We start from the raw sequence: 26,256 nt of genomic DNA on the forward strand, positions 1-26,256 counted from the left end.
TCTATAATTTCATATCACATGCGCAACAGTGCTATTTTGGATTTCTGCGCATGTGAATACTAATTGGGTGATTACATACTTTTGCACTGATAAAAGATTGCAACGATCAAATATGACGAGGCGCTTATGTACATAATATAAATATAAATTTAAATTTTGTTCTAGCATTCATGCATGTTTGAACCCTGTCGTTTTAGTTTCATTTTAATGGTAGGCTCACCCTGCAAAATGAAAAAAGGAAAACACATCTTTGAAAACATATTTTTATTTCAAATTGTCACCTTATGTATGATGATCGGATGGAAAAATGATAATCTACGGAAACGAGATATCACGCATACGTTTCGTTTCAGTAGAAAGTAAGAAGTTATCGGGTTTTTGTTTATTTCGAATATTACTGATGTTGGTTTCTGCTCTGACGCAACAAGGTGAAACATATGGAATTTTAGATTATGTGACTTATCATATTGCCAACGAAAATTCGCCACAATTTTGGTGTATTCTAAAGACAAGACTCTTACTTCTTTATTGGATATGGTGTTAAAACTAATCATTTTCATTTTCCTGTAAATATTAATTTTTAATAAGTTTTCGGTATGATAAATTAATATGAATCAAATATGAATATAGACCTCTCCTGGTTTCATAGTCAATATTCATATATCTCGAGGTGAATATTTGCAACATGCTGATACATTCATGCCTGATGGGACCGATCACACCTAAGACGAACGGTCAGTCAGTGTTTAATAAGGGTCCACCCAACTTTTTAGGGGTAGAATAGCACTATACCCCCGGTATATCGCTAAAATTTCCTTTTATGCTACCAACAACGAGACAAAAAATGTACATTTAAGTGTTGATCAAGATAAAACAACCAACCAAGCTCCCATGTCTCGTTTAATTCTTATCCGAATTTGTTTACAGTTCACAACTGACACTTGTTCGCCAATTTATTCATCCATTTTCCATCATTGCACCTAGAGCCACACTATCAAGATGTCTGTTAAAGATAAGTCTCATCCTTTAAATTAATCTGAGTTTCCGTGATTTCTCATTATTTTCCTTGACAACTGCTAGAATTTCTGACATTTTACACAATACCGAATAAGCGAAAATATCACTGTAATCTATGAAGACGTTCATACCGCTCAGTCATACATGGTTATAACATGAACATGTCAGATGATTTTTTTGGTCAAAATGTGAAAAAGTTGTAATCTATAACTCTGATGTAAAAAAAAAATGGCGCCTTTTAAAAATCTAACGGAAGTGACTTCTCCGTATTGGCCCTCTCTTTTGAACCAATCAAAATGCTTGAATTCCGTATTGGCCATGTTTTTCTCGTATTTCCCTGTTTTTCTCATATTGGCTCAGTTATGTTTTGTATTAGCTCTGTCTGTTTCATATGATGTTTGCAATCGATGTAATACAGTGTGTAATATTGTAAAGTTGAATAATAATACATAATACGAACTTATGTCATAGCGCATCTAACGTATGGGAAAGTCAATTTTTCTGAATTTAATTATGCATGTATCCCTTAATGCAAAGTATCTCTTTGTATTTAATGTATCCTCGAGATCCAGTAACTTTCATAGACGGACAATATAGCTTCTCTGGTCCCAATCAGTTAATAAACTAAAATGTCACGACTGTTTTGTGAGGCATGAAAACGGAGATTTGAGTGTATATATGCAAATGTTGAACCGGTACGAATGTGTAGTACAATTCAGGTTCGTATATAAGGGCTAATCTTATTAGTGTTTAGTGGACCTGCTGTTCGTTTATACTGCTAGGCGCTTTGCCATAATTGGTCCGGTATATTTTTCTTAAATTTTAATAGAAAAGTCACAAGCTATTTTGTGGTGTTGATTTAGTTTGTATAAATTCTTTCTACTATATACAATTTTACATAGTAGAGACAATTTTAACAAGGTCTAAAATGTCAACTGCGCTATTTCACCAAAATGGAAACACCCAAAAATATTCAGTATCTATTCCACTTATTAATAATAATAATTTAATCGGCCTGTTTAACATGCATGGTGCATAATGTATTAGAGAAGGTTTACAACCTCTAATTTTGTCCCTTAACTGTTCTTTATATGAAAGTCGTATTCTATCCGCTTATCCTGATCACATTTTAACACACAAAGACATCCTCTATGCAACATAGATATTCAATAAGCTTTTATTTTCCAATGTATATTTTTACCAAACGATGGCTTAATCATTTCTAAGGTAATATGTATTAATTAAAATTACATTTCTGTAAGTAAAAAAAAAAAGAACCGCAAGCGGACTGTAAATACCCTAGTTGTCTGAATGATTGTAATAGAAATTGCCATTTTGCCAGCGCAATGTCACATGTATCGTCTAAATATCTAAGTGAAATTTAAAGTGTTTCTTTAGATATACATACTTTTATCACGCACGTATGTGCAATATGTTTGTACGTGTATATGCGTAAAATGTCATGTTTTGTTTCACTAATAGCTAAGGAGAGATTTCCTGGAAGAACAGAGCTCCCCGAACACAGTCATTGAGCCATGCAGCGCAAAGTAGGCCCATACAAGTTTAGTCAGGATGTTTCGATGGTCAAACAACAGGTACAATTTAATTATATGCAACCGAAACATATTATGAACAATTTTCTTACATTACGGATAATTTTGACCTTTTACATGCAGCTATGCGCATTTTCTCTGACTGAGGTAAGATCAAGAATTTATAAAAAGATCACAAATCTTTTATATGGCATGCGAATTGCACAAGAAATCCAAGAACGTATGTTCTCAGCTGAGACCGTAGGTTCTCGGCTGAGAAACTAGATTCCCGACCGACAACCTTACTCCAGATCAGTGTTTCAGAGAACCTAGTTTCTTAAAATATGTGTGCAAATGGCCCAAAACATGTGCTTTCAGTCGGGATCATACATGTAGCTTTTATTTTCAGCCCCAGATCATAAGTGTGTGATTCACTGACGTTCTGATGCAATTGTTATCAAACCGAAAACATAGGTTTTTATTTGCTGATAGGGTGTGACGCATTCTCGGCGCCCTGGTTTCAATTTGCTAATTTTGTATGAGAGACGGAGTGAAAAGATCAGTACGATATTTAAGACACTTGACCTGCTGACTGTCGTCACAAATAAGATGAAGAATATTGATAATTTGACCAATGCAGTTATATTATCTTTAATTTGAAAAGATCGCACTAAAAAAGAAACTGTTTTGAATGAATATTATCATTAATACGTTCGATCATATTCCAGGAAACAGAAACAAAGACTAAAAAGGATGAACGTGAAAAAATTAATGAACTGTTCAAGGTATCTATACTTTGTTTTGTCTTTTGAAATAAAAACAGTGTTTCTGGACAAATCCTTTGAATGACACCGCAGCTACATTAATAGTTTGTGTGTAACTAATGTGGAGAATATAATCATCTATAATCAGTTGTAGCACTCATTGGCATATACTTTCGCATAACCAAAAAAAAAAAAAAAAAACAACACCATTATGATCAATCCGAAAAGGGTTCCCAGTGACATGTAATGCTATTAAAATAGTTTTTCTCAATACACCATCAATACTATAAATACTAGTAGATTTTAGGTTAAGCCCTATATTTTTATATATTCGAGACATGATGTAACATGTTATGAATATGTATTACAAATATTGCTTGTATCATAGCTCGGTGTTTTTTCTTAACAAATTTGGTGCAGGTAATTCGTAAACACAGAATACAGGGTGCGGTAACTTAAGTGTGCAGGTATTTAATACCCGCACGCTAGTTACCGCACTGTTGGATAGGAAAGTATGCCAGCGTGTCTGGAACAGTAGACAGCGAAGTGTATTTTTTGATGTTTTGCTCTAGCATTGTTTTACTTATTTTACCTGGGCTTTACACATTTGTAAAGCAAGGATTTTAAGTACCAATTACACTGCTGTATATGACAATGTGGAACGCCTACAACTACCATATATGGATGGATATGATACAAAACAGAAAGAACATTAAAACTCTCGGGTAAACGATTTATACTCGGGGGGCTACAAATCGTTTACCCTCGAGTTCCAATGCTCTTTCTATTACTCATACATCGTTGGCAGATATCAGAGCACTACATGTTATACTGCAATCGATAAAATTAGGTCTCTTCCAGGATATGCATTTGTATTGTATGACAATACTGCATTCACTTGTTGTAGTTGCAGACGTCGATATCTACTGTTATTACATATGTATATCAGGACAGTTCTGTTATTTATTTTATCATATTTTTAATCTACATAATCATATTTTTGCTCTTGAAAAACAATGTTGCTTTCAGATTCATTGTCAATAAAAATATTCTGAAGCAATATTCACCCTTATATGAATACTTGGTGTGAGGAGGTGTGCTCTCGTAAAACGTATTATCATTTGAGCCGCGCCATGAGAAAATTAACATAGTGGGTTTGCAACCAGCATGGATCCAGACCAGCCTGCGCATCCGCGCGGTCTGGTCAGGATCCATGCTGTTCGCTTACGGTTTCTCTAATTCCAATAGGCTTTAAAAGAGAACAGCATGGATCCTGACCAGACTGCGTGGATGCGCAGGCTGGTCTGGATCCATGCTGGTCGCAAACCCACTATGTTGGTTTTCTCATGGCATGGCTCATTTATAATGAATCATTTAAAAAGTTTTCATCAAAGAACATAAGCTAAATTTCAGCTAAATTTGTTAACTATTTTATATTAATATAAAACAAAGCCCACATCTTTAAGTACTTTTTGATGAATTATGTTAACTTTGTAGTTTACTAAATTCATGACCATCTACGCTGGAAGCCAGCTATTACTTTTATTTTGGTGCTTTATAAACACGTTAACCTTAATCATTTAAGTTAATATCATTCCTGAGAAATCCATGTAAACCACTTTTTGCCTTTAAAACAGAAAATAAGAAAGGGAGAAATCAAAGAAGTGAAACAAATGCTAGATGAACCATCAATAACACTAAATTCTACGGACAAAGATGGAAACAACCCACTTCACGTCGCCATCGATGCCAAAGGAAAGGCTTGGTCGTTATTTAAACTATTACTTGGAAAAAGCTCGGAAACCAATACAATTAACATGAAAAACAAGGAAGGTTTTACACCACTGCATCTGGCGGCAATTCACAACAATGATGAGATTGCAGTGCAACTTATCGAGAAGTAAGTTACTTGTCGTGTTCAATTTTGCATATTGGTATAAAATTATGCAACGTTAAAGCGTTTTGTCAAAGTTTAATATAAAATATCAATATAGAATTATAAACTTGCACGTAATAATATTCTCCGCCCGAGTAATTAAAACTATGCTTTAGTGATAATGATTTGATTGTAACACTAGATATATGAGAACGATTGACAAGTAGCTTCTGTGTATAACATGTTGTGAACACGAGGCTCATTGGCGCTGTTTGAATGATCTATTGAAAATCAATTAGTTTTTTGTGATAAATTGTACATAACCGGCACGATTCGAAACATAATGGGATAAGAACTGTTTACTTTATTGGGTTTATTGTCGCACCGGCACAATTTTAGGTCATGTGGCGACTATCCAGCTTTTTAATGGTGGAGGAAGACCCCAGGTGCCCCTCCGTGCACAATTTCATCACGAGCGGGCACCTGGGTAGAACCACTGACCTTCCGTAAGCCAGCTGGATGGCTTCCTCACGTGAAGAATTTTACGCCCGAAATGATTTTTCGAACCCACATCGATGAGGAGCAAATGGTTTGAAGTTAACGACTCTAACCACTCGGCCAAGAATTGTTGACAGCATTAAAACTAAATATGAAATGTATTGCTACCTATTCATCTACCGGTCAAACAAAATTCTAATATAATCAGACAGACATGTAATTTAGAGAAAAGGTATTAAGAAAATTTTCCAAAAGATATTAACGAACCTATGTTTAATTAAAATATTTAATTTCAGTATGACACTAAAATAATTTATTACATCTATTTTAATCATCGGAAAATTAGAGTGAAAATATAATATAGAATAGTATTTGTACAGGTAATCTTTTATCTTATACTAAAACAAACAATTAGAATTGAGCCGTGCCATTGGAAAACCAACATAGTGGCTTTGCGACCAGCATGGATCTAGGCCAGCCTTCGTATCCGCGCAGTCTGGTTAGGATCCTTGCTTTTCGCTAACGGTTTCTCTAATTGCTATAGGCTTTGACAGCGAACATCATAGATCCTGATCAGACTGCGCGGATGCACAGGCTGGTCTGGATTTATGGATTTATGCTGGTCGCAAACATCATATAGTATCTTTACCGGTAATCGTTATTCTTATAATAAAAGCAAACAAATGTTATCCTTTTTATATCTTTTGATAATTGCTATACTTGCTTTACCCGTACGGAACGTTCAAATGGAAATCATATACCTGAAGCCTTTACGATAATTGCTCGTTAGCACAATGCTCAATAATCGGTTTCTCAGTCACGGCTATAGGTAACTGTTTCAAAACTGTTCTGGTACATTTTATATAAAGTGTTTAATAAATGCAAATAAACAATACGCAAGGTAGCAATAACAATTTAGCACATATTCATTCCAGAATTCACAGTAAAAGAAGCCTTATCCATTTTTACATATATGAACAAAAATCTGTTGAATGATTGCTTAAAAGCATAAAACGCAAACACGAAATAAAATAGCTGATCCGGTTTGATCGAATCAGTACATGAGAAGTAGTAGAATGTGCAACATCCCTCAAGACCCCTAACACTAAATACTATCATGTAAATCCTGTATTATTTGCGGTGTTTTAATTATTGCTATCTTTCGCGAATTGGGTGCATCGCGAAATCATGAATTCGGGTAAATATCCTTCCATAGCATACAGACTTATCTGAAAATATGTCCAAAATACGGTCAAGTTCAGAAATGAATACTTACCGCCTGTACATCAATGTTTATTGAATGACCTTCAAATCGTTTCACATTTCAATATATCATGAACATCATGTAGAGTTTACTGCTTAAGGTTAGATTTACATGTAGCTGGCAGTATTTAACGGAGAGTATCTCCTTGATGCACTTCGTATGTGTCAAAAACAGGCAGAGCGCGTGTTGACCGAGGGAAGATACATATCATCCCTTATCCTCTCAATAAATCTGACTTTTTTAAACATTTTGTTTAGACAGTAATAGGGATTAGCGGACAATTTATCACACCATTTTACTTTATACTTGTACGTTAAGTATTTATGAAATGGCTGTAAGAAACTTTAAACTTTTTATCAGCTATCAAGTGTAATAAGAATAATCGTCAGTAAATTTATTAAAGGATGTAACGGCTCATAATTCTTTCAATCTGTGTGAATAAACTGACCGATTGCTAATAAGAATTAACCGTTACGGACCATGTGTATACGAGTCTTTGGCATTCAGAAATTCGGCACGGTACTGAAAAATTGGCATTTATATAATCACGACTTCTGGATTTGAAATTTCGCTAATATAAGATAAGAACCTTCGCAAATTTAAATTTCTGATCCTTCCGTTGCTAATTCATAAATCCGCGAAATAATTCAGGGTGCCGGAATTCGCGAAATAAAGATCACGCTAATATAAAGTGATTTACAGTATCTAATGTTCTCCAACACAAGATCTGTGCAAGAGGAGGCTTCTTACAGCCAGCGTACGGTACTTTAAGACTACTGCTGTAATAGATAAGAAAATATGTAAAGCATAACTACACCACGTAATTTATTTATTTTTTGAGGTGGGGGGTGTTACCGTCGCAACGCAACACTTATAGGTCACATGGTGACTTTCTGGTCACCTAGGTAGAACCACCGGCCTTTCGTTAACTGACTCGTTTCGTTCCTCACATGAAGAATTCAACATGTGGAAAATAGTTATGTACCAATGATCTGCGTCATAGGTTCATGTTTAAAAGGTCCAGTAGAACAAATTTTACCGAACCTAGTACTATGGACGCATTATTAAATATATCTTTGGCTAAGACTCTAGTCGAAGAAAAGGAGAATGATTTACTTTATGTAATTAAATACAAATACATAATGCACCTCGCTAGAATCTTACTTTATTGCTTGATTATTGTCTAGTAAGTACAGACGCACAAAGCAACTACATTGTACTAGTTAGAATTAGACCTTTCTAACGTAAACGTAATTACGAAACGGAATACTGAATCCGTAAAATTTTTGGCTAATTTGTGGTCTATGGGAGACAATTTCATCCAATAGTAATGCAATAGTAACCTCCCTTAGACCATTCTTTGCAAATAACATTTACGGATTCAGTATTCCGTTTCGTAATTACGTTTATGTTATAAAGGTCTAATATTAAATAAGAAAAAAGGTAAACTTAAATCGTAATCATTACATTATTCAACAAATACACAACACGTTCTGCAAATGTCTATCAATTTCAAACGACAAAATTGTTAAAAGGTAGATGCATGAAGTTAGAAGTAAAATATATAGTGTTGAATTCAATAAATGAAATTTTCAAATCGTAGTTATTAGTGTTTATGTAAATTTTCGCAATATAATGATAACAGTTAAACATAAGATATGAGAAAAAGGGGAATGAGAAACGATCTGTTACATAAAATGCTATGAAGTGTGTTGATTTAATACAGAGATATATTATGACAGTTTCTTAAATGATTGTATAAATCAATTATTGTATATTCCATTTCTTGAAAAAGGAATTATAACAAAACTTTAAAGAAAACAACAGTATGATTTACTAAAGCAGTCTATGTCCAACATGTCAAAGCTAAGAAATACATGTACTTCAGATATGTATGTAATTGCAAACCCTAATATTGTCATGTCAAGCTCAATTTCCTTCAAGATTATTAAGAACTTTCGAGGTTTTGATAAGAAAATACTTTTATTGTTAAATATACGATATTGATAATTTAAATCAATGCCTCTTACACACATTTTGAATTTTGATCTATCTGGTTGTGGTGTTTTATTTACATGTGGAAATAGTAAAAATATCGTTCAAATATAATTATTTATTTTGCCTCATACAAGTATCCTACATTTCTATTGGTCAATGAAGTCGCGTGGAGACATGATATATTTCATATCCTGCAAGCTCATTTCAGATAATTATCATGACTTTTGATTAAAACAAAATGGCTGCCACATCGCTGGCGTACTTGAATCAACTCAGATTATAAACTAGCTCCAGTAACAACTCTATCGTTTCCGAGTTTAAATTTAATGTTTTCTTGCCGTTTTCATCCCATTTAGTTTCGGCTCGTGAAGTCTGACAAAGGTTAGCCGGTGTAATAGCGGAATAACTCTGTATGGGAGACACGTAGTTAAAATCTTGTTTTAAGTTAAGTCATCGTGAAAGAAAGGAATTGACATATGTGTTACTCAGCAGTAATAATCTGTGTAAATGAGCTTTTGTGTTTTGTGATAAGATCAAAATACAGGTCATTATTCATTTTATGGCTGGTGTTAATCAACTATAAACAAAACATGATGACCAAAGAAATGGTTGCAGAATTCAGTGTTCACTGTAAGTAGCTTTGTTAATTTACAAAATGTGTTGATTCTAGCATGTAAGTAAATGGTAGTCGGCAAAATAAAATCGTTACACAGCTTTTTGTTGACATGATAAGGGATAAACTTTTTTTTATTTGTACTACATACTTTGAGTAAATCTGTTTTTCTCCGGTTTCAATTCATTGCTTTATACTTATTATCGTAGAAAAACCGTGGTATTTTTAGTTAATTGTTACTGAAGTTATGACAGAGTAATGTTTTTATTAAAGTTAAGTTTAAGATTGATTTGAAATTTATAAAACTAAGCCGTACAGCTTTAAAAAATTCAAAATAAAGGCATAACATAATTACGTGTCAATAGTCAATGATAGTAACATTATAAAATTTAGCTTACAAGTTAATCATAGATATATATTTATTAACTCGTTAATTGTTCCAGTTTCAAGAAATCCAAACTTAGTTTACCTTTTTAATCAAGTGTCAAATGTTTGAATATGTGACATATTGGTGAATATATGAAACGTTTATTCTTTAATCTAACAACACGTTGTGTTGGTACAAGTCACTTTAACTCTTTTGATTTAATAAAAAAAATTGTAGCAGCAACGCTACAAAACATCTACTTCTACTAGAGTACTCCTCAAAAGTCAATCTCTTCAAGTTACAAGGTGAGCTTTTGTGATCGCGCAGCGTACGTCGTCCCTCCGTCGTGCGTACGTGCGTCCGTGCGTAAACCTTTGCTTGTGATCACTCTAAAGGTTACGGTTTTCATGGGGTCTTTATGAAAATTGGTCAAAATGTTCACCTTGATGATATCTAGGAAAAGTTTGAAACTGGGTCACGTGCGTTCAAAAACTAGGTCAGTAGGTCTAAAAATAGAAAAACCTTGCGACCCCTCTTCATGAAAATTGGTCAGAATGTTCATCTTGATGATATCTAGGTTAAGTTCGAAAGTGAGTTACGTGCCGTCAAAAACTAGGTCAGTAGGTCAAATAACAGAAAAACCTTGTGACCTCCAAAAGCCATATTTTTCATGGGATCTGTATGAATGTTGGTCTTGATTATATTTAGGTCAGCTTCGAAACTGGGTTACGTGCGGTCAAAAACTAGGTCAGTAGGTCTAAAAATAGAAAAACACTGTGACCTCTCTAGTGCCATACTTCGGAATGGGTCTTCATAAAAATTACCCAGAATGTTTCTCTTGATGATATCTATGTCAGGTTTGAAAGTCGGTCACGTGTCGTCAAAAAATAGGTCAAATACTGAAAAAACTTTGTGACCTCTCTAGAGGTTATATTATTCATGGGATCTGTATGAAAGGTCGTCTGAATGTTTATCTTGATGATAAATATGTCAAGTTTGAAACTCGGTGAACTGCAATCAAAAACTAGGTCAGTAGGTCTTAAAATAGGAAAACCTTGTGACCTCTCTAGAGGCCATACCCTTGAATAGATATTCATGAAAATTAGTCAAAATGTTCACCTTGATGACATCTAGAATAAGTTTGAAACTGGGTTACGTGCCATCAAAAACTAGGTAAGTAGGTCAAATAATAAATAAAACCTTGTGACCTCTCTAGAGGCCATACTTTTCATGGGATATACATAAATGTTGGTCTGAACGTTTATCTTGATGATATCTATGTCAAGTTTGAAACTGGGTCAGCTGCGGTCAAACACTAGGTCAGTAGATCGAAAATCTTTTGACCTCTCTAAAGGCCATTTTTTTCAATGGACCATCATGAAATTTTGTCAGAAATTTTATCTTGATGATATCCAGGTCAAGTTAAAAACTGGGTCACATGAGCTTAAAAACTAGGTCACTATTTCAAATAATAGAAAAAACGACGTCATACTTAAAACTAAGTCATGTGGGAAAAGGTTAGCGATTCATGATTATCATGGTCCTCCTGTTTAGAATTTTTGTCCAGCTCGCTTGCGAATGCGAAGACATAGTTGTCCAAATGGCTGTTTGGCGTATGTACTTGCGTCCGTGCGTCCGTCTGGATGTGTTTGTCCGGAGTCTAACTTTAACATGTATGGAGCAGTCTTATTTGGCATGAATGTTAACCGCATAGAGACGGAGTGTCACCAGAAAACCCAAAGTTTCTATCTGAAAGGTCAAGGTCTCAGCTGGAGGTCAAAAGTCCTGCCAGCTTTTGTCAAGTCCATAACTTTGATACGTAAGGAGCAATCTGTTTTGCTTCTGTGTTAATGTTCAACTATATAAGACGGAGTGATACGCGCAAACCTCGGGTCCCAATCTCAACGGTCAAAGTCACACTTCGGGATCAAAAGTCAATTTAGAGCTTGTCCGGGTTGTTACTTTGCCATGCAAACAACTTTTTTCAAATGGTTTAAATGTTTGCTTTAATAAGACAGAGCGTCGCGTCGAGATTCCTACCTCCAAGGTCAAGGTCATACTTTAAGATCAAAGGTTAGGATATGATGATGTTAGTCATTCTGATGACAATTGGCGTGCTCGACATGTTGCTCATGGGCATCTAGTTTTAATATGCTTTTTGTCATACATTTTTTCTCGTGTCTTTTTTTCGACAAATGATAATTATTTATGTATTTGTATAAAAGTTACTTGCAAAAAAAAGCACATGATCGTTAATGAAAGCAGGTGCACGGTTAATAATCATTAACATCAGAAAGAATTTGAAATACCTATTTGTCTTCTTTTATAGGTAATCTGTTAATAATATATTAATAACGATGTATTTTTTATATTTAAGTACACGATTGTGATACAGTGAACTGAATCAATGCTACATAAAGTTTAATCTTTATCCTGCTTAATTTCTAAAATGGACTGGTCTGCCATCCGATACATATCTATTATATATTTATTATTCGTAGTGTTCACTGAAAAATTACTTACCGAGTAGTGGAATGTGCAGACCATGATCAGCCTGCTGGCAGATAGACAGAAAATAGAAAAACATGTTTACTTACTATAACAAGGTTAGTAGTCATTAAAATTAGTCATCTGAGAAAAGAAAGTGCCAATTAACTGACAATATCTAAATGTTTCAGGCAAGCTGACATGAATAAAAAAGATAATGATGGATTAACACCCATTCTAACGGCTGCCAGTTGCGATAGCTCAGAAGTAATCGAAGTGCTACTTCAGAACGGTGCTAACCTAGAGGATAAAGACCATCAAGGGAATACGATTGTTCATTTAGCGACGGAAAACGGCTGTGTAAACGTTTTAGAAGTATGTTCTTTTACAAGTGTATAAGTTACGTTTATGCGAAATCATTCATCATTCATTTCTAAAAATGATCAAGATTCATTTTAGTCTAAAGTTGTTTAGAAATATAAAATTAGCACCATATTTAGTCCTTACAATTACATTGCCGCGATAATGAAAATTGTAAAGGTGATTTTATTTTCTCGTAAGTCTTCAACCAAGAATACGAGGGGTGTTCAATATGTAATGTTGCTCTGTTTGTAGTTCCGTAACCTCTGATCATTTTTAGATGCGGATTTTGGCACACAGAGCAATTTATTGGCAACGTAATGCTATATACATTATAAAAAAATCGGTAGATTCAAAGTAAAACTTTAATTATTTGAGTGAGGTGTACTCGGGTATACTGGACAATTTTATGTCCAAAACATTGAGTTTGTAATATGCAATTCCTTGATTCTACTATTCAAGAACTAGAACTAAAGTTCATTTTTCAGTTGAAGCAGATAAAACGAATCATGATCTTTACAAAAACATATGAAAACTAAAATAAAAAAAATTATAACAGTTTTAAATTGAGTATGTTTATTTTACTCGAAAAAAAAAAATGATGAGTACAAAAAGCTCAGTCTGCATTTTTGTCAGGCGCGATAATCATCGTTTAAAAAATTCTTGTATTTTAAATTGATACTAGTATCTTAATTCTCGATTGCGAAACTAGTTCTTACAACTTTGATTCGTCGCTTCCAACACCCATTCCAGATGAAACGAAGCTCGAGTTTAGATTTTTTAGTTGTGTTGTAAAATTAAAAATGCAATGAATAGTTTAACAAACGCACACTCATCACAAATAGCTGTACCTCGTAGAAAAATTATTGCATTTTGTGATTTTACAAGTTATTCTATTTTTTTGATACTCTGAATGCCAAGGACAAACCTAAATCATAATTTTGGTCCAGTATACCTGAGCACACCTCACTAAAATAATTTCATTTTTACTCTGAACATGCCGATTTTTATATTTTAAATATCGTTTTATTGCCTGGCCAATACATTGCTTTATAACGTGTCGGAAACCGCATCTAAAAATGATAAGCGGTTACTGAACTACATACGGAGTAACATTACATATTGTACGCCCCTCGTATACCAAATGTGAGATTTTTGCGAGTGGCGTACATGTTGCTTAAGTATTAGTTTGGCCTTTTACTATAACAACATGTATATCAAATAAAAACCTAAAACACGAATAAATCATGCAATGAAAGAAGTGACATTTTAATTGCAAAAGCACAACTTCGGCATGTTTACAGAATAATAGTGGCAAACAACTTCGGTCTTTAGTTCATGTGAACCACACATACTTAAAAGCAAATCTAACGAATCATACGCATGTACTCATGGTTGTACACTACGTTAACAACGAAACGCCTAGAAAATTCAATACTTACATGTATCACAAAAATGTTTTCTTCTTTATTTGAGATGTACCAATTTTATCGCGAAACTTGATGCAGATAGCATGTTTTAACAGTTGTTTTTAGTTTCCGTTTGGTACGTACACATTCTTCGCTCATCTGAGCATAGGGTGCGGGGTGTAAGATGTTCTAATCCTGTCCGTTATCTGTCAGCAAATTGCTTCTAACATTTATTTTCATTTCAATCATTCTTCAAAGGAAAGATCCTCGGTTGTGTGCCCTATCAGAATTACTCTAAGAAAATTATCCTTTGCAAGGCTCTGGTTTTCCATTGTACTGTGAAATAAAAATGTCCAGCAACCTATTGATCAGAGTTAGTAATGAATTTACTCAACTTCTGTTTAAAGGTTGGTCCTCTTCAACGATTGCTAAAACTATATTGAGTAATCATGAAACAACATCATCTCCTTAACCACTGGTTTGGTTTAAAATAGTTCCACTGGCATAATTATTTTAAAACCCAATTACCAAGATTGTTCCAATTATTACGATTCATATGAAAACATGACTGTCATTAGCCGTGGTAACTTAACCCTATATGTACATATTGAGAAATTAAAGAAGGCTACTGTCAAAAACGTTTGGCCCAATTAAGACATTCTGTTATACAAATATTCTTTGGTTGATCCTGTGCACTGATTCACCTACAAAATAATTTACACTTTGTCACTTATCATTATATGTATTTCAGTGGTTAACACCAATGTTACTTCATTATCGTTCGTTTTAGAGTTTTCACATCAATAAGGTTCTTCAACTCATTCAGGCCTAATCCCTTGAACATCCGTGATATGCGATAAGCGCTCCAAGTCGGATCCCTTATTATTGAGTGATGATAACGATATAGCGTAAGTCGGGTCCCGCATAAATTCGTGATCAACCCCTTGTTAAAAAACGTTTGATTGGTTTAAAATTATAAACACAAAGGGTTTTTTTCAAATATTTAGCCAGTCAGATAAAAGCTTTAACTTCGAAATGATATTAAAAATATTTTGATTGGACAATCTGTTTTATTCTTATGTAAATGCGGGAGTTTCAAAACGGAAGAAAAACAAAAATTGTAAACATGGCGAGCTTTCATGACGATGATTTTTCGGATATAAGCGACAAAGAAATGGTATATATGATAGGATTTAATGAAACCGTGAATGATTCAGATATTTCTATGTCTACTGATGATGATTCTGACGACGATTTGCCTTTTTTTACTTAATTCATTGACAGAATGTGAACCGACGTGACGAGGAAGTGGGGTGGGGTACAAGAATGGAGTGCAAATTTTAGACTGATAAATGTTAACGTTTTCAGTGGAAATCCGGACCTTCCGGATGTAAATAAAATTGAAATGGATTTTTTGAATTTATTATTCACACCCCAGATGATTCAACAAAACGTGGATGAGACCAACAGATATGCTACAAAAAAGCAGCTGGAGAAACCTGATGATAAATGGAGGAACGTTACATTTAGTGAAATAAGTGCCTATCTTGGATTTCAGATTGTGATGGGGATTATTGCAGTACCAAATTTGAATATGTACTGGAGTAGTGATCCTATGTTTAGTCCATGTGGAATAAAAGAGAGAATGACACGCGATCGGTATGATAAAATCAGTAAGTACTTCCACGTAGCTGACACATCATGCAATCCGGCACGCAGACAACCAGGCCATGACAAACTTTCACATGTTCGACCGATTCTAGAAGCCGTGCGTGTAAATGTGATGGCCAATTATAAACCGCACCGTGAAACGAAAGTTGATGAGGCTATGATTGGATATACCGGTCGCTTAGGATTCAAACAATATGTGTCACTGAAGCCGACTAAACGTGGAATCAAAGAGTTGGTAAGGACGGACCCTTACAATGGATATGTGAATGACATTCAAGTGTATTTAAGTAAGGAGAACCGTGACGGAGACAAGGGTTTAGGGGAACGATTTGTGATGGATTTAGTAACACCAATTTTGAATCGCGGGCACCATGTGTATTGTGACAATTTTTTTCACTACGGTAGGACTATTCGAAGAATTACAACAGCAAGGAACTTACGCGTGTGGAACATTTAGATCCAACGGACGAGGAATTCCGGACGAAATAAAACAGCAGAAACTGAAGGAACAAGGGACACCTATCATGATGCAGAAAGGAAACATGGTTGCGACAGCTTGGAGGGACAAGAAGACCGTATTAATTTTATTTACAAACTTCGATCCAACAACGCCGAGGATTACAGTTCAACGGAGGCAGAATGACGGAAGTCAGAAAGATGTTTCTTGCCCGGAGACCGTACGAAATTACACAAAGTACATGAACGGTGTTGACCATGCGGATCAGCTACGGACAATGTACAGTCACGCGCGCAAGTCAGCCAAGTGGTGGAAATATCTTTTCTGGGTTTTAGTTGATCTTGCCATAGTTGAAGCCTATATTCTGATGCAGGAATCACCAAATCACCAACAGAAGACAAGAACAGGAAAACCTAAGCCACTGACACAACTTGGTTTTCGAAAGAAACTCGCTAATTAGTGACTTTATGCAGAAAAGGAAACGCGACGTGCTCAAGGAAAATATTCAGCTACAAGGCAGGATATGCTTGCCGCCTATTTTGGGAAAAAAGCGAACCTGTAAGATGTGTTCAAAAAATGGAAAGCGACGCGAAACACAGTATGGTTGTGAAGGATGCGGATGTAAATATGTGTGTTGAATGTTATTAGCCGTACTACGCTGAAAATTTTTTGGAAATAGTGCTCAAAATCAGTGTGTAAATAAATTTTATCTCTGAACATCAAGAGGGCTTGTAATTCATTAACTAAATATTAAATAAAATAAATATAAATATAAAAATCTATAAATTAACTGCACTGACTTCTCTATTTACTTGTCTATAAATTATTTAACATTTCTACATTTTAAATAATTCAAAATAATTACCTGCCGTTTTGAAAATGTGCTAAATTAGATATAAGTGTTTGTTGAGCCTACAGTGCAGTGTCGCGACTAGTTAAAAAGTGAAAGTAAAATTGTGTGCGTTATTCATTATTCGATATGTGGAAAATACAGAAATATATAAAGCGTAAAGGAAAAAATATATAGTGAACATCAAGGAGTTGGAAGCAAATTAAAGCATTAAGTACCCACTTCCCTCCAAAAGAAAAAAAAAACATACACATACATATTGTACATTACTGTATATAAGAGAAATGATTTGATTTGACAGCATGCCCAGATCTTTATTGTAATTAATGTTGATTGGCAATGCGGATATTCAATAGCGGAAAAAAGATGATTCAATATGCCTTGATTTTTCTTTTACATTTTTAATTATGCTAATCCAAGTAAACTGTATGAAATAATATAACTCAACCGGTTTCATCCGTTTACGGGATCTTCAGGAGTAATACTGTACTGGTAACGACGTCGTTTTATTGTAATAAGGGACGTTGCTCTTTGGAGTTTTTCAAGGGACGTCACATTGTAATTATTAATGTGTTATTTTGTATTTAGTTCTGGACAAAAAGTATTAATTAATAATGTCTCTTTTCTCCTTCTTTTAAATCTGCCTGTTTTTTTCTTTGTAATTTATAAATTGGCATTATTTTAAATTTTTGAGGTAAATCTTTTGAGCATTCTGCAATATGGCGACTGAAATGCAAAATAACACATTAATAAATAAAAAGTGACGTCCTTCACAAGTATGTCCAATATGCATATGAATTTTGGTGAGTCTGTCTTTCATAATGACCCAGTAACAACCTTTTTTGCATGACATATGCATGTTGTTCTAAAGCCTTGGACAGGATTTATCAGTTTATTACTTTTGCTGTAGACTCCAGCTATAGATAAACCCTAAGACTCTTATCAGGCCTGAATGAGTTAAAAAAGACGGCCGCTAGAAGGTGTTGTTACTTTAAATCACTGTTTCAACAATTATCACTAAATTCCTTGCGCGACCCTCTACTACATGTAACATTTTTAGAGTTATCTCGAAAATATGAAAAAATTAAAAATTGTCGGGAACGGGATTTATCTGCCATGATATGATTATATTAATAATGAACATGCTTATGAAATTTTGATTTTCTTATTTTTGTTTGTTTGATTATACTGCTGACGTGCCATTCCTTTTAATCCAGCTACTGTTAAACAGAGAGAATATGACACGCTACAAAAAAATTAAAAAAATGTTGAATGCTGACAAGGATGAAGAAGCACCGTGCCAATGTGAAAACTGCAAAGACGAAGACTGCCAAAACAAAGACTGTGAAAACGAAGACCGCGAGGACAAAGAATGCGAAGACCGCCAAGATGCAAGCTGCGAAGGCAAAGACTGTAAAATCGGAGAATCTGAAAACAAAGACTGTCCGAATGTATGTATTATACATTTTTTAAACAATGTTAGTTGAAAATTAAGAAAACTTGAGAAATTAGTTGAATAGTTTGCGTTATTGTTTTGTCACCCAAGTGAAAGTTAGCTTAGATTGATGTTACAACATAGATAATCGTAGGGAAAGTTTCTTCAAATTACGTAAACTAAGCTAAATGTCTTAGACCCATAGTCGTGTAGAAAAATCCTATAATCTACGTAAACTATGCTAATTGTCTTAGAACCAGTAGTCATAGACAAAGTTACTACAATCTACCTTAACTTTGCTTAATGTATTAGAACTATAGTCGTGGAGAAATTACCTACGATCTACGTTAACTTTGCTTAATGTCTCAAATACGAGGAGCGTTCAATATGTAATGTTACTCCGTATGTAGTTCCGGAACCGCTTATTGTTTTTAGATGCTGTATTCGGCACATTATAGAGCAATGTATTGGCAACATAATGCAGCATAAATTTGGTAGATTCAAAGTAAAAATATAATCAATTGAGAGAGGTATACTCGGGTATACTAGGCACTTTTATGTTTAAAATATTGCGATTGTAATATGCAATTCCTTGATTCTACTATTCAACAACTAGAACTGTAGTTCTATTTTCAGTTTAAAGAGATAACACAAATCATGATCAAAAACATATAAAAACTAAAATAAAAACGTTTATAACATTTTTAAATTGAGTGTGTATATTTTTACTAGAAAAATGATAAGGTGAGTACAATAAGCCTCTGCAGGAGTGATAATCATCGTTTAAGCATTCTTGTATTTTAAGTTGATACTATTATCTTAATTCTATATTGCGAAACTAGTTCTTACAATTTTGATTAATCGCTCTCAACACCCACCGCAGATTGAATCTACCTCGAGTTTAGAACACAAACCTCATAGAAAAGTGATAGACTATTTTGATTTTAGAAGTTATTCTATTCTATTTTATCCGAGACTTTGGATGCCCAGGACAAACCTAACTTATAATTATGGTCCAGTATACATAAATACACCTCACTAAAATAATTGTATTTTTTTTTAAACCAGCCGATAACATTTTATAATTTATATAGCATTGTGTTTTCAATAAATTGCTCTATCACATGCCGAAAACCGCATCTAAAAATAACCAGCGGTTACGGAACTACATACGCAGTAACATTACATATTGAACGCCCTTTTGTACCCATATTCGTAGAGAATGTTCTACAATCTTCGTTCACTATGCTTAATGCCTTATTTATTATACCAATAGCCGAGGAGAAAGTTCCCACAATCTACGTTGCCTATGCTTAATGTCTTAGACCCGTAGTCAGTCGTAGAAATATTGTCTACATATCTCTTTACCTATACGTAATATCATACACCCAGAGTCGAAGAGAAAGTTCTAAAATGTTCGTAAACAATGCTTTATTTTTACACCCTGCGTCGAAGAGAATGTTCCGACAATCTACGTTAATTATGCTTGATGTCTTACACCCGTGTGTGTGTGTGTGTTTGGGTTTAACGTCTTTTTCAAAAATTTTCTAGTCACATAAACGACGGTGTCTACTTGTAGCAGTGAGCACAATGCCCAAATTTATAGTGCTGCCTCACTGGAATATCACGCTGTAGACAGCTGGCGTGATACCCCACCCAGTCACATTATACTGACACCGGGCTGATCAGTCCTAGCACTATCCTCTTAATGCTGAGCGCCAAGCGAGGAAGTTATTAGTACCGTTTTTTACGTTTTTGGTATGACGCGGCCGTGGATCGAACCCACGGTCTCCCGCACTCGAAGCGAACGCTCTACCTTTAGGCTACCAAGACGGTAGTCGTAGAGAAATTGCTTACAGTGTTCTTTAACTAATATGCTAATTGATTACACATAGAGTCGAAGAGAAAGTTCCTACAAGTTTCTTTAATTATGCTTACTTTTTTTCACACAGGGCCGAAGAAAAAGTTCCTATAATCTTCGTAAACAATGCTTAATGTTTACACCTAGAGTCGAAAAGAAAATGCCGACAATCTACGTTAATTATGCTTAATGTCTGGGGCCAAGAGTCGAAGCGAAAGTCCTAAAATCTACGTTAATTATTCTTAGACCCTTATGTAATCATAAATCTACGTTAACTTAACTATGCTTGATGCCCTATAACCATAGTTTATAATCTACGTTTAAGTTATAACCCTGGTTAGATAAGGTTCCGTAGCGAATAAAATAGGAATGTCATTTTTCTAGTTTCCGTTAACGAAAACATTTGCTTGATGAATTTGATTGTAGATCAATATATTCCGCCTATGATGACGGATATAAAAAAATTAACTTTCGATTTCATTGGCACAACCCCAGTCATTCGAATACGTCCGTATTACGTCCGTATTTAGTCGAAAACTACGCTAAAGGAAGTGAGAAATCGTATCGTCCTGTAATAATGGTGAAATAACTCTTATATAGCTATTCATTCGGCACAGTATGGGGACCAAAAAGGTTTACCATGCATCTCCTCTAGACCTTTTTTCATAGGTACCAAATTGTTCGGCAGGACCAACTCTTTCAAAATATAAATTTTCACAAGAAAAATCTTAAACTGTTCCCATGGCAAAAGTTCATATTTAAAAGGACAACCGTACAGATGATAAAACAGTCATATAATGGTGAGTTTAGGTGAAAAAAAAAACAACAATAAAATGGGGTCAAACTGGAGCCATTGGCCTTTAAATAGCAGCATTTTATGTTAATTAACCAATTTGCATATTCATGAATATTAATGAGAATTTTACAAAATGAAAAAAAAATTGTTAAAAATTCAAATCAATTTAAATGTACCAAACAGCTTTGGTAAGGTCTTAAAGTTTCTCGGTGTGTTTTAAAACATTATTTTGTTACTCGTGTGGTATTTTCTCAATTAATTTGCATAAAATGAAGCAGTGTTACAAACAATGAATAAAATTCTGAGACAAATTAAACTAAATAAAATGCTATAATTAATTGTTATCAATAAAATACCAATTTCTATGTGGTCTCTAATGTTTGCAAACATCGCGTTAAAACTTTTTTAAAGGGGAAAAAATGTAACATACATTACACATGCTACATTACCATTTCAACAACATTGTTGTATCAGTTATTTAGAAGATATTCCAGAAAGTTAACATATTTAATATTACTTATTTTGCACTATAATAGCACAATATGCTTCTTTTTGTCAAACAGTGTGGTTTTTTTCCGTAACACACTTTAAAATAAGTTACCACAATCACTGCTTTTTTAAAAAGTTATCTAAGAAGAAATTGAATCCAAAATTGTCACATACTGATTTATCTTAACTGTTAGTGGCAAATTTTGAGAAGGGAGCCTCCATGGCCGAGTGGTTAAGGTCGCTGACTTCAAATCACTTGCCCCTCATCGATGTGGGTTCGAGCCTTACTAGGGGCGTTGAATTCATCAAGTGAGGAAGCCATCCAGCTGGCTTACGGAAGGTCGGTGGTTCTACCCAGGTGCTCGCTCGTGATGAAATAATGCACGAAGAGGTACCTGGGGTCTTCCTCCACCATTAAAGCTAGAAAGTCGCCATATGGCCTATAATTGTGTCGGTGCGACGTTAAATCCAAAATAAAAAAAATGAGAAGAGTTTCTGCTGTTATTTCAGAAACTGCCTTAAATATATATTGCAACATCCATGTAACTGTAATTATAGATAGAATTTCAATAAAACATACAATAATATCCATATGTGCGTTCATAATATTATTATCATACAGTCGTCCTGTGAGAAAAATTCAAATTTTATAAAAAGTGTGTTTTTCTAATTTAACAATAGTAGCATTATATGAACATGATTATACAAAATCAACCATAGCTCGATAGGGCGAATCATAGGGCCTTGAGTCATATTTCCGGATGAGGTCATTGCTCTCCATGACGATTCAATAAATACATCGTGTCTGAAACCTGTATAATACGGGAAACTTAGCACTTGCCTGTAGCGAACTGAATAGTTCCGTTACAGAATCCAGGGACACTTGTTAGGTTTACTAAACATTACATGACTGAATTTCTGTTGCAAAGCGGTGCTCAACCGGAACTAACAAACAAAAGAAAATATACAGGTATTTAGGTAAACACTTAAGATTTAAAACTTTTCTTTTACCAGGTTAAAAAAATGTTTAAATGATACCAAATAAAAATATATAAGAAATAAATAAAACTTGATAGAGATGTAATAAAGAAAACCTTTTTTATCTTTTTGAAATATTTACAAGAATGACAGAATGTACAAAATATATTTTTAATATTTTAAATTGCGTTATGTGATTGAGCATTAAGAGAAACACTTCAATGTTGTTGTTTCAATGTTGTTAGATTTTCCTTTGCCCTTTTGGACCATGTTTACTAAAACAGAATTCCTCTTAAGCCAGCGCTAGGGGTAAGGTGTGTTTCACACTTCATTACCTCTCATAAACAGGCTTGACCCAACTGAGTTTGCTATTTATTTGCTTAGTTGCCTTCTTTGCTTCTAAAGAATCTTCGTAAAGTCAATTGCAACATGTTTTCAGCAACTTCGAAGTGTCGTTAAGAAGGCACTCAGTATCTTCCTAGAAGTTTTGAATAGCCTTATGTAAATGTTTTCTTAACAATTTTGGTTTTCAAACACATAATATTGTTCACATTTTTGACAGCTTTTTGCAATTTCATCAATCTAAATCTAAAAATTACTTAATGTACCTGAATATTTCATTTTGGTCTTTTTCGGTTCTGCTATTCAACATTGATTAAATTATGAATAAGCCCATATATGTCTCAATACAAAGCATGTTTTTCTCAAACTCAAAACAACTTGCTTTATTTCTTACATAAATATTCTCTTACTTGCATTGCTTCAAACTGATGGAGTAAGTTTTACGTATGTAAGGGTTTTACCTGGCGGGGATTACTTTTATTTACACTTTCTTGTGACTTTGGAACATGGTGGGGGTAAGAGTGAGGTTAGGTGCACCATAAACCGGTTTAAACTCCCCAGTGGTGTCCCAATGTGTTCCTATATGTGTTTGTTTTGTCCTTTTGTGTTTCATTTTTTTTGTGTTGTGTGCGAGGGTTGTTCGTGTGTGTCTTTTGGGAGGATGTGGTTTTGAAAGTAGCTTTCCCTGTAGGATATTCTTCCCTGTTTTAGTATCAAATATTATGTATCATCTTTTGCCTCAGTGTATATATTTATTTAATGCATATATACTGTTATAATTACTGATGTAGAACAAAAATTTGCATAAACATGAATTCAGTTACCTTCACATACTGATACAAACGGTTTGGTGTATAGTTCAGTTGTGCATTTTTATAGACTTTTAAAACTTCTATTAACTGACAGTGTTCAAAAGAAGACTCAAAAAGCATAGACAAGGACTTTGCAAGAACTCCGATTGGGCTTGCCGCTTATTACGGGTACCTGGATTGCCTGAAGGTACGTTATAAAATGATATAAATTGACCCGGATTATTTTAATCTATTTCTCATGACAAAATAGGGTATGTTGCCTTATCAGATTAGCATTACATGTGGTACAGTGAAATGAAAAGTTATTGTAATGCAAAAAATTGCTCTGGTTGACACTGGAGCTATATAAATTGAATTGCTTTCTAAATCCTATTAGAAGCTGCTCATATAACATATCCGTAATATACATTGTAGAAATATTGCTATATCTACTGCAGCTATGTATTCTCAAATGGAAGCATGGTTTAAATCAAAATATATATTAATCTTGTTGAAAGCCGGTTTTATAAAGTTAAGCATAGACACTAACATCATTTTCGAAATTAGCATCAGACATAAAAGTAATGTCAATCAGACATGCTCAAATGATTACTTACATAACTGAATATATTCTAGAAAATTATAATACTTTCTCATATTCATTTATTCAAAGTATCAACACATTACTGAAATTGGGCAGGAATACTGCCGATTATGTAATCATTCAAAGAAAGTAGGACATTATTTTATTACAAAAACTTCTTAAAAAGTACAATGACAAAAGAGTGATGTCAAAGTTGAAGCGGATGGAAATATTAGGAATGAGGACAACTTACTATGTCAATTCGTATTTCCCCGAAATATTTTATAAACAAATAACTGTACATGTAATGCAATAATACAATTTTAAATCAAACTTGCCGGTACATTAAGTTTAAATGGTATTACTTTCGTGTTATTGTTACACATTCTAAATCGATCCTCATATAATCCTATTGTCCTTATATACTCGAAGCAAGTAAAGTGTATCATTTAAATAATCTTAGTCGAGATTTTTGAATTGTATTGTAACAACAATTTAATAAGTTTTATATAACAGCTTTTGATCTTGCATGGGGCGAACGTACATGAGAAGTGTAAAAATTGGAAAACAGTTCTGCATCTTGCAGCAGCACAAGGAAATACAGGGTAAACTTTTGTTTAGTTATGAAAACGTATTTTTCAAGGAATTCAACTGTAATACGCCATTTACGTTAAAAGAACTTGGTGATTTTAGAATTTCAGTTTAGTATTGTTTGTACTGTTATCTGTATTGAAAATAGTCATCCAATCTTTATAAAGTTGAAAATAAAGACAAACTTTATTTCTGTGTTTAAGTGTAGTAGAACAGTTAATTCAAGATGTGCCAGTGCTGATGTATGAGGAGGACGATAAACAACAGACTGCTATCTATGATGCTATTAGATATGATCAAATAGTAGCGAGTCTGATAAAGGCTGGAGCCTATGTCAATTGGTGGTAAGTTAAGCAATTATAGCGGCATTCTTACTTATTAATTCGTAAATTTAAAACGAGGTACTATTTCGTAATAACGAAATTTTATTTCGCGGAAAAGTAAATATTTAGTTACAAAATTTAAGTTTTAAATAGACAATCTTTCGTTAAAACGATTTGTATTTAACAAAAGTTTAAAACGTAACACAATGTCGTTACAGATATACTGTACTGTTATTTCGTGAAAAAACGCAGTACTACTTCGTAAAAAAAAATGTTATTATATAATACTTCGTTCTGACGAAATAGTTTTCCTAGAAACCAAATACTTTTTTGGTATAAAACATTAAAACATAATATAATTTCTTAAAACCGTAATTATATTTCGTAAAAAAACGCTATGGTATTTCGTAATTACGAAATATATGTTTAGAATCGTAATATCGTTTTATTTACTAGCTACATTTCGTTATATAGAAATAGTTTTCGGAAAAAACAATACAATTTCGTAAAACCATAATGTCACATTTTAATGAAATTATTTTGCGTCCTTATGAAATACGTTTCGTATTTACGAAGTGATATTTCGTCATTACGAAATATATGAGGTCCCGGGTGAAAACATATGTCTCGTGTCACTTTATGGGCATCGTATTTTTCAAATATTGTAGTAGGATATTACTAAATGTTATATTTTGAAATGTTGACTTTAAGACAAAATGTATTTTCCTTTGTAAAATTAGGGCCAATAACAAAATTTGAAGGAAAAATTTAATATATTCACATGTACGTAGAAATACTGCATATGTTCTTATATATATTGCCGTTCGATATCAGTTTTTAAGGAATTGAAAACATTACGCACGTGTGTATTAAATGCTCATCTTGCACTCTATATCTGTTATCA

General features: G+C 33.9%; 1 protein-coding gene across 1 annotated transcript in view; it reads left to right on the top strand.

Annotated features, from left to right (window-relative positions):
• The window catches only part of LOC123553171 (ankyrin-1-like), a 49,629-nt gene that overhangs the window by 3,171 nt on the left and 20,202 nt on the right, over nt 1-26,256 (top strand). Inside the window, exons 2-9 of the mRNA XM_053524210.1 lie at nt 2,500-2,612; nt 3,278-3,334; nt 4,951-5,213; nt 12,608-12,791; nt 18,381-18,614; nt 23,971-24,063; nt 24,955-25,043; nt 25,233-25,373. Coding sequence (XP_053380185.1) covers nt 2,553-2,612; nt 3,278-3,334; nt 4,951-5,213; nt 12,608-12,791; nt 18,381-18,614; nt 23,971-24,063; nt 24,955-25,043; nt 25,233-25,373 — 1,121 coding nt within the window. The 5' untranslated portion in view covers nt 2,500-2,552. The remainder of the gene's footprint in view (nt 1-2,499; nt 2,613-3,277; nt 3,335-4,950; nt 5,214-12,607; nt 12,792-18,380; nt 18,615-23,970; nt 24,064-24,954; nt 25,044-25,232; nt 25,374-26,256) is intronic.

Source organism: Mercenaria mercenaria, chromosome 15, assembly GCF_021730395.1.
Source record: "Mercenaria mercenaria strain notata chromosome 15, MADL_Memer_1, whole genome shotgun sequence".
NCBI classification, from domain to species: domain Eukaryota; kingdom Metazoa; phylum Mollusca; class Bivalvia; order Venerida; family Veneridae; genus Mercenaria; species Mercenaria mercenaria.